Genomic DNA, 10,239 nt, shown 5'->3' on the forward strand with positions numbered 1-10,239 from the left:
CCTGCATTGCATTGCAGGCAGACTGTTTTCTGTCTGAGCCACTAGGTAAGCCCAGGTGGCATATAAGTAGTAAAGTGCCATGGAAATGTTTATCTAAAGTCTCATGGAGAATGAAAACATTGGAGACATATTCAACCAAATATCCAGTCTGTGACAGCTGAGTGTTGCTTCAGGAAGACACCCTTTCATTTATTCAACATTTAAGGAGCAGCTTCAGTATGATAGGCACTGACCTAGGCACAGTGAGCTGAGCTGATGTGGCCAAGTAGGGTTAGATCTCACCTATGCTTCAATTTTCTTCTAATAATGAGAGGTTGCTGCTGCTGCTGCTAAGTCGCTTCAGTCGTGTCCGACTCTGTGTGACCCCATAGATGGCAGCCCACCAGGCTCCCCCGTCCCTGGGATTCTCCAGGCAAGAACACAGGAGTGGCTTGCCATTTCCTTCTCCAATGCATGAAAGTGAAAAGTGAAGGTGAAGTCGCGCAGTCGTGTCCGACTCTTCACGACCCCATGGATGGCAGCCTACCAGGCTCCTCCATCCATGGGATTTTCCAGGCAAGAGTACTGGAGTGGGGTGCCATTGCCTTCTCTGAATGAGAGGTTAGATTTGTCCAAATACACCACTGTGATGTTAATAATAGACCGAAACAGACTTTGAGCAAAATAAGGAAGCTTCAGTACAGACTAAAAGCTCTTAGTCACTTTGACACAGCTGCTCTTTACACTGGTATTTTCTTGGTTTAAGTGACGACATACTGAGATGACTGGGACAAATCAACAGATTTGATACTTAAAAACCTTTATTTTCACAGAAACTATTTGGCAAGTCCTGACTTTGTATTTATAGGTAGTAAGTACAGAAATACAACTTCCTCTTCTGCCTATAATTAGTTTTGAGTATTGGTCTATCCTTATGCTCCCCAATTGGACTCTATTCTCTTGTAAGAGATAAACCTCTTTAAGAAAGAAAAAAGGGCTTATATGCCAGATCCCTGCTGGTTCTGTACTTCCTGGTTTCCTGACTCTGACCTTCACATGACCTCAGGTTTATAAGAGCTATAATTCATGTAGCCCAGCAGTCTTAGAGCCAGGTAGACTATGTTATAGTATAGAAAGGACAAGGAATTAACTGAGCGAGGTATTTTATGTCTTTGATTTATTGATTACATATTATACTGACAGGCATAAGGAATGCTGCTATGTGTTACTGTTATCAAGGCTGAGAAAGTCCTGCCCAGTGATTGTTCATTCCCTGAACAGCCAGAGTCCCCCTTAAACATTTAATGGCATTCTTGTAATATTTTCTTTTCCTTTAGTCTTCCTCTTCCAAATGTACTTTTCCCCCACTCTCCCATTTTAGCCTTCGTCTACCCCTTCCAGACTGATCTGTACAAAGGACCACTTGTTTCTTCTTAGGCTGCCTTTCCTTCCTGATAAATGTCCACAGGCAAATCTGAGTGGTGGGATACCTAAATCTGGGGGCTTGCTGTGGACCTGAAGTGGCAAAGAAGGGGTGGAGTGAAAAGCAGAGAGAAGGGAGAAGGAGGCTTTTGCCTCGTCAGGTGCCTTCTCCTTTGTTGACGTTCGACTCCCATCCGCAGCCTGGCTGCGGGCTAGGCCAGGCCTCATGTGCAGTCATGACCATTACAGCAGCCCCTTCATCCCTCCCTGGGCCACTGTTCTCATGCACGGAGCAGCCAAGGAAGGAAGCAGTTAAGAAGTCAAGAACTGTTAAGAAATGTTCTAAGTTTAGCCCTCCAAGGATATCTTTTAGAGCTGGTCAGCTTCCCTTGGCGAGGGAGGGAGGACAGAGGAGGGTTCAGGATGGGGAACACATGTATACCTGTGGCGGATTCATTTTGATGTATGGCAAAACCAATACAATATTGTAAAGTTAAAAAATAAAATAAAATTAAATTAAATTAAAAAAAAAAAAGAAAAGAAATAGATATCCAGCAGAAAAGATAGTGTTAGTGACCCAGGCTTATAGAATGATGGTGGTATTTTTTTTTAATCGAAATATAGTTGATTTAAAATATTGTGTTAGTTTTGGATGTACAGCAAAGTGATCCAGTTATACATATATATATTTTTGAGATTTCTTTCTATTACATGTTACTATAAGCTACTGAATGTAGTTCTCTGTGGTGTACGATAAATTCTTGTTGTTCATCTATTTTATGTATAATAGTGTGTATGTCTTAATCCTATACTCCTAATTTATCCTTCCCCTGCCCCATTTCCCCTTTGATAAGCATGTTTGTTTTCTGTCTGTGAATCTGTTTCTGTTTTATAAATAAGCTTATTGGTATCATTTTTTTTAGGTTCCACATATAAGTGATATCATATAATATTTGTCTTTCTCTTTCTGACTTGCTTTTTGCTTAGTGTGAAAATCTCTAGGCCCATCCATGTTGCTGCAAATGCCATTATTTCATTCTTTTTCATAGCTGAGTAATATTTCATTGTATATATGTACCACATCTGTGTCCATTCAAAATGATCATGGCATTTTTGAACATTTACTAAGCTGTATCCACCATTCCACCCATTTTCATCTACTAATGCTTATAATCCTCATGAAAATCCAAGGGTTTAGGTTCTGTTGTCCTCATGTTATAAATGAGAGAAGCCTAGAGTTTAAAGTCTTGCTGAATCAGCTAGTAAATGGACACAAACCCAAGCAATCTGCTTTTCCAATAATTTAAAATAAAAAAACGTAAATGTCATTGTTTCTATTTTCTGTCATCTCTATTGAAACAGTGTTATTGTTTCAATTCGTTGGTGCTACTAGACTATTTCTTGAGAAATTGGTGTTCCCTATATTCCCCTATTATACAGAAAAAAAAAATCTTTCAAATGAATGAGAGGGATTGTTGGTGCTAGAAAGAAATGAAAAAAAATGAATTGACAAATCTGAGCCCCTGAAAGTACATTGCTGTCTTCTCTGGGGTTTCCTAATAATTAGCACTTTTTTTCTTCTTTCTCAGCAAACCTTAAAGAAGAAATGGGTGGAGTTCAGATCTCTGCAGTTACAGGAACAGCGCCTGCTTCATGGTAAATGTGATTTCCGGTTCAGAAACCACACTTACATTTCATTCTTTCAGTACTTCTGTGTCTAAATTGTTTTAAGATTGTCATCATTACAAGGAAAAAATTGTCTAGCATGGGTCAAAAATAGTCTGTATTCCTTTGGCTTGGCTTTTGGAGTGACCAGTGTATTTGGAGGAGGGGTAAGTCAGATGACGCCCCCTCTTCCACACACATAACACATGCACACGAAAACATGGACACACATGCATGCACACACTCGCAAGAAGCACCTGGGGATTTTAGAAGAGCAATATGAATGGTGGCCTCATTTTCTTATTACTTTGGCAGATGAATTAAATTCCTGAGAATACCTTTGGCTCAGGGGCTGCATAGTTCTGAGAAACTCTTGTAACTGGAAAGGTAGCATGCTTCTTGGGTGGAGCTTGTATTATTTGCTCAAATTGTGTAAGTTAGAATAATGCAGAGGTATTCTCCTTCATGGCCCTCAAACCCAGGAAATGTGAAGGATCTTTAAAACAGTAAATGCATGCTTCTTGCCATTGTATGCATTCTGAGAAGAAGGGTTGAGTTTAAAATTCGTTGACTTGGCACTTGCTGTGTGACTGGTATAACCTGAGGAATGAACTTACGTGTGCAAATAATGCACTGAAACTACTAGCTATGTGGGTGTGAAATACAGCTTATATCTTTGTTAGATAAGTCTGACCTAAAGTCTCTATTTATAACCTTACACTATCTGTTTGTTTTAGTGATCATCTGTTTATAGAAAAAAGATATATTTAATTCTTAGTTCGGCACTAATTTATGACAGAAGTTGGTGTTCAAGTTCTTTCTTTTCAGAAAATGAAACATATATGAGTTACTTCTCTATTTGTGTTTACAAAGTAATATTCTTAAAAATGTATAACAGGGTTTTTTTGAGGGATCTAAAATTTGCTAACAAGTCAGAGGCACAAATATATGGCTACTTCCTGGATTTCTGTAGACTTCATGGTGTTTGGGATATCTTTGCCTCTACTTGCAGAGGAGCATCCTAAAGGGGAGATGGGGTTTGATCTGATAAGTGTAGGCAGTTTTGTGGTTCTGTGGGCATGGCCTTGTATAGACAAGGTCCTTTGTTCAGGATCAAGGAGATTGGCTCCTCATAAGGCCATTGTCTATATTTTTTGAGAGATTAAAAGAGTTCTTTAGTTTACTTTTTATAGACCTGGAATAAATATCCAGGGCATGAGATTCTACATGCCAAATGCTCTCCAATCAAAAGACATTCATCAACTTGTTGTCAAATGAAATAAAGTAGGTTTTGTTAACAAAAAAGAACGCATTATAACTGGTCACCATAGGGCTGACCCTACTCAACCTTGCAGATCAAATGGAAAAATAAACAAACAGTCTCTTTTAATATTGTCAACCAAGGGCAAAGGAGAGCAGCAGTAGAGACAATCAGCATGAGGTTAAAAAAACACATTTCTGAGTGTGTAATGTCCTATTACTTTTCCTGAAGCAAAGTCACCTTCAAATGATTTTTTTTTCTGGCTAGCATTACAAATAATCTCCTTTCTTTTAGCAGCATACCAAACAACTCAGATAGTACAGAAGCAAGTGGGATATGAACAGGCTGTTGGTGTGAGATTAAAATTTGAGTTTGGAGAGCCCAGATGTAGGTTATAAAAGGTTGATGAAGAAATTCAGCTAAGCAGATAACATTCAATTTTTTCAAATGATTATTTATTTTAGGACAGGGATGTTTTCTGGTACGCTACCATTTCAAAGAATATAAGTATTAAAGTATTCTAAGAATAAACTGGGAATATCGAGGCGCTAAGATATCCTTTCTGTTCTAAGCATCTTTGAATTCTCTAATAATCAGTCCGTAAGGTGCAGGTTTTATAACTGTGATTTCCATACACTTCAAGTGATGTTATAATAATTTTACAATTATTAAAAAATGCAGTAACTAAAAACTGGAGGAACTAAAATAGAGAAAATCCATAAGAGGGCATTTCTCCAAGTATATTCTTTGGAACCCATTTCTATGATGATTTTAATAAAAAGTGGCAGGGCCACTTTAATGTGAGAAATGATTCTTTTGGAAATTCAAAAGTTGCACTGGAATACTGTTAGATGAGTTGAACTATTCTAATGTGAAGGTTTTGTTTCAATTTATTTAATCTAGACCATTTTTTGTGACCATGGAATCCTTTACATGAAACTAATCCATAAACAAGGTTTTCCCAGGTGGCAGAGTGCTAAAGAATCTGCTCACCAGTGCAGGAGATGCAAGAGATGGAGGTTTGGTCCCTGGGTCAGGAAGATTCCTGGAGTAGAAATGGCAACCCAGTCTAGTATTCTTGTCTGGAAAACTCCATAGACAGAAGAGCCTGGCAGCCTAGAGTCACAGGGTCACAAAGAGTCAAACACAACCAAGTAACTGAGCACCCACAGTCTATGGACAAATAGCTTGAAAAATCATACTCTTAAGCTTATCAAATGATCTCATAGACAGTCACTTATTTGTGCAAGCTTGGTGAAAAGAACTATTTACACTTACTCTTTCTTGTGCCTTTCAAAGAGAAATTTTGATGTATTTACTTGTAAGGAGTGATGCTTAGATCTATTTCACAGGAGGCTTTCTTTTCTGCACTGTAGGTGATGCGACTAACTGCCCAAGCTTGGAAAATATGGACATAGATGAATTCACACTGCTTGGACCCCTGCCTGGCGCGGCCCTCCGGGACCGGAATCGATTATCCAGTGCCAGCAGCTGTAAGAGCTGGCTGAGCTCCATGACGATAGACAGTGAGGATGGGTACCAGACCGGTGTGTCTGAAGACTCCGGTCGGGACGCCTTCAGCCGCCAGACAAGCACAGATGACGAGTGCTTTGTCCTGAAGGAAGGAGACGATTTTCTGAAGAGGTCTTCTTCGAGGAGGAATCGGAGCATTAGTTCTGCCAGCAGTGGGTCCATGTCTCCCTTGTGTGAGGGTAACTTCTCAGGCATGTATGGGACCCTGCCCAGGAAAAGCAGAAGGGGAAGCGTCCGGAAACAGCTCTTGAAATTCATCCCAGGCCTTCACCACGCTGTGGAAGAGGAAGAGAGTCGCTTTTAATGGGTTGCCCTGCCCTTTCCTATTAGCTTATTTTGTAAATATCTTCAGATTCCTTTAGATCAGCTCCACCCAGTTTAGTGGGAAAGTGCAGATGGATTGCAAAACTGACATCTCATTTCATGGCTGTAGTGAACTTTATTTAAACTTTTGTACTACTATGTCTCTTTTGCAATCTTTTTTTAACCAGAACGGTTCAAGTTCTAAGCAGGCAGTAGGAAAATTAAATAATAGTAAATTACAAAATATAACAAATTAACTCAAGTGCCTGCTCATTTTAATGCTGCCTGTGAAAGCAAGGGTAATATTTATTTTCTAGATTAGTCATGTGAAAAGTTGAGAACTTTTTAGAATCAAGTATAAATAAGAATGTGACAGAATGTAATTATTTGGAATACCTTCTGTAGATTAACTGGTGGGTTACAAAACTTATATTTGCTTGAGCTCAGTAGACTATGGGGAGGCTTATTAATAGGCGTTTTGAATGTTTCTGTTCAAATTTATGAAAGATTAGAAGCGAAGATGATCATCAGCCCTTTTTTTAATATCCACAGTGATAATAAAGCAGGAAGTAGATTTAATAAGAGGATTTAAGCTTTATAAAATCCATTGAAAGATGTTTTCTAAGATGGGTACTAAAGAAGACTATAATAAGGTCTTATTTACTGGTGGCCTAAACAAAATGGATGAGGATGTCTTTCTTACCTGATTCAACTTTTGCTCTTCCTAAACATTGATGACAAGTCTGTAACTCTCAAGATCCTACAGCCTTGTGATGTTTTTTGAACAAATATCTAAAGTTTGAAAAATTAGAGTTAGGAAAAAGATTTTCCTCCTGTGGAATTTTTTCACATTACTCCTCACTTTATATTATATATTCTTAGTGGTTATTGCTGCAGCACTCTCTTGTCTATTAGTTATGTTGGTATCACTTTTACTCCTCATCTTTCAATCACATTTTTATTCAATGCCAATTAAAGTTCATGATTTCTCTGTTCTGGCGATACAGCTGCTCATTACCTGTATTCTAGGGTAGATAATCTGGACAATGTAATATACAGTCCCTACTGATTGTGAACGCTGTATGTGCATGTGTGTGTGTGTATGTGTGAGAGATAGATGACTTTGAGTGTAACTGATACACTTAAATAAACTGAATAAAGAGTGACTCATTTTGAGGAAAAAAGAGATGAGGGCAAGGAAGCTTGTAGGGTAAGAAATAAGTGATAAAATAAAATAGGAAAATATTTCTAATGGGACATACTTTCTATTAATTCTTTGAATTCAGGAGTATCCAGTGGGCTCTGCATAAGAATCATTCATGTGAAGAGTAGAGCTTTCACAGGAACAACGGCAATCTTGTCTGTCATTTACTGAATGCATAATAGGTGAAAGATGTTGTCCATGTGATCCCAGAAATAAACCTGTAGAGAGACATTAGGCATATAGATAAGGAAGCAGGTATTCAGAGAAGCCCCCATGGTCACTGGGAGGGCTAATATTGGAAGCCAGTTTTTCCCAGCTCTAGCTTACCTGCTTAGTCTCTCTGGATGTTGTTCACCTCTTTGCTGGTTCTGTGTGGTTACCACCACAGGACTACCATTTGCCCCAACCCCAATATTTAAAATGTACAATTGTAGATATTGCATGAATAAGGATATTGTAAATAGGAGAAAAGACCCTATTTGGTAAATAGAAAGGCAAACATATAAGGTGACTCTTCTCAGGTCTACAAGCAAGTTTTCAGATATAAGCACATAACTTATAATAACTACATGGTTAGCAATACATTTATTTTCAACAGGGGCTTGCAAATCAATTGTGATTTGACAGATATTGCTTATTTCTCACCACAGACTAGAATTGTCATGTTAAAGATCTGCTTACATGTGTGTAGCATTATCTGTTTGTCCTCTTTCACCAAGTCCAGGGGCAAAAATACTATATTTATTTTAGGAAAGATGATTTTAAAGTATTCTATGTGAACAATGTTTTAAGAGCTACCGCAGTTCATCTGGAAAAGCAGACAACATGTCATTTGCCTTTCTGTGGTTTTAAGTGTTAAATATAGTATGATACCATCTTACAGTAAACATCAAACCCAAAATGGTAGAGGGAAGAAGCACAGCATGCTGCACTGTCGCCTGCGATAAGAAGCATGAGAGCCGAGTTAGACATGTTCTGGAAAAAAAGTTAAGCATTTTTTAACCAAAGTACAGGAAGGAAGGGTATCGCATGTTTTGTGTGTTCACAAGTTGTAAGAAACCTGTTGTTGAGTGGAAATGTGGGTAAATTTCTCATAGCATAGTTTTTCAACCTGAATCTGACCTCAATGAGACTTTAGAAGATGTCATTTCTCTAATTTTCTGGTGTGCAATGACCACAGTGACTTACTTTGATATAATTTACTGGGAAAAGAAAAGTGAAGAGTTTTTTTTTAACCCCAAAGTTGTCAAATATGTAATATTGGTGAATTTACTAATTGAAAATTTGTTATGAAAATGCATTTTTCTAATATGGCTTTGATTGATAAATCAAATTTGAATCAAACCTATTAGGAGTCACTCTTGTCATGTGACTATAGGAACACCACCATGTCAAACAGGTTGGAACTATATTTTTTGAAATGACTTTTATTTACCATTTCTACTTTTTAATGCTTTTCCATCTTAGTGCATGATACAAACAATACTAAAAATCCTAGTCTGAACTGAAGATCAAACTTGGAAACAGCTTGTGTATACTAATCATAAAGTATAAGTATTGGTGGATGTATACAGTCTAAGCATAGTATATAACACATAACAACTATACTATACTTTGGATCACAAAATTATTGGTGCTTTATATCCAATTCCTTACACAACTATGGGCAATAAAATTTTGACACCTTTCTGAAATAAAGAATGCTACTCTTCAATGACAGAACTTTCTGCTATCTCTCTCTGTCTTTACTTACTTTAAATGAAATGGAATTTAAAAAATCTAGAGTGACCTATTAACACCTATCTCTTTGAGGTTCTTAAAATATATTACCTATTTAATTGAGGCTTTGCACTTGTATTAGCTTTCTGTTGTTGTTTGACAAACTGCTGCAAACATAGAGGTTTAAAACATAATATCTCAAAAGTTTGTGGTCAGGAGTACGGGTAATGTTTAGCTGGGTCTCCTTGAAACGAAGCAGGACCCTGTGGTCCTTGACCCCAAACCCTGCAACATCCTCTGCCTGCTTTTGTCTGTGGAAAACTTCAGTCAAAGAATAAGTTTAATCAGAGAAATGAAAATGTAGAAACAAAGGAAAACAGTCAAAGAAGATCAAATAATAATAACGTAGTCATTAAACAGAGTTAAGGACCTTTGTTTCCTTCTCAAGGACTACAGATAATATTCTGAACCATATCCCAGGTGCTGTCTTATAAAAAAATAAACTACATGATGACCAGGCTATACCCATGACATAAGCTGCCACAATTATAAGAATTGGCCTCAAAAAATGGGAGGAAACAGACCCTGGAACTGAAAATTAACTGTACCTACAACAACCAACTGTACCTAAAACAATCAATGTCAACAACCAAGTTGACATTGATTAGACCACTGATGACCAATTTGAAGATGACTGTCAAAGATGACTGTGCTGTTTCTGTATATAACCTCATTTCTGTCTCTAAAAGCTCTTGCCCCTCTGGTTGTGTGTGTGGGGGGGCATCTGCCAGTTGTCGGGGGGTACAGCCTTTGGACAGATGTCTGCCCACCACCCCCCTAGTTGCTGAAATCTGAAATAAAGCAAGCTTTCCTTTCTACCAAACTGGCCTGTTTATTGGCATTTGAACTGTGGGCAGCCAGACCCCACAATCTTTTAACATCCTCAGAGTTTCACAGAGCAGCAATCATGATGTCACCCAGGACTGAGTTCTTATCTACAGGCTTGACTGGGGAAGGATTTCCTATCACAATTCCTCAGGGTTGTTGTCAGAAGCATTCCTTACAGCCATAGGTTTCATGGCAACTTGCTTATCAAAACCCAACAATAGAGAGAAAGAGATACTATAACCATTAGTTGCTCAATCATGTCCAA

At 38.1% G+C, this 10,239-nt stretch overlaps 1 protein-coding gene across 3 annotated transcripts in view; it reads left to right on the plus strand.

Annotated features, from left to right (window-relative positions):
• The window catches only part of CYTIP (cytohesin 1 interacting protein), an 83,263-nt gene extending 73,294 nt beyond the window's left edge, over nucleotides 1-9,969 (plus strand). For all 3 annotated transcript variants that reach the window (XM_027560270.1, XM_027560277.1, XM_027560263.1), the window contains 2 exons: nucleotides 2,991-3,057; nucleotides 5,704-9,969. In XM_027560270.1, coding sequence (XP_027416071.1) covers nucleotides 2,991-3,057; nucleotides 5,704-6,164 — 528 coding nt within the window. In that variant the 3' untranslated portion in view covers nucleotides 6,165-9,969. The remainder of the gene's footprint in view (nucleotides 1-2,990; nucleotides 3,058-5,703) is intronic.
• The last annotated feature ends 270 nt before the right edge of the window (nucleotides 9,970-10,239 follow it).

This window comes from Bos indicus x Bos taurus, chromosome 2 (genome assembly GCF_003369695.1).
Source record: "Bos indicus x Bos taurus breed Angus x Brahman F1 hybrid chromosome 2, Bos_hybrid_MaternalHap_v2.0, whole genome shotgun sequence".
NCBI classification, from domain to species: domain Eukaryota; kingdom Metazoa; phylum Chordata; class Mammalia; order Artiodactyla; family Bovidae; genus Bos; species Bos indicus x Bos taurus.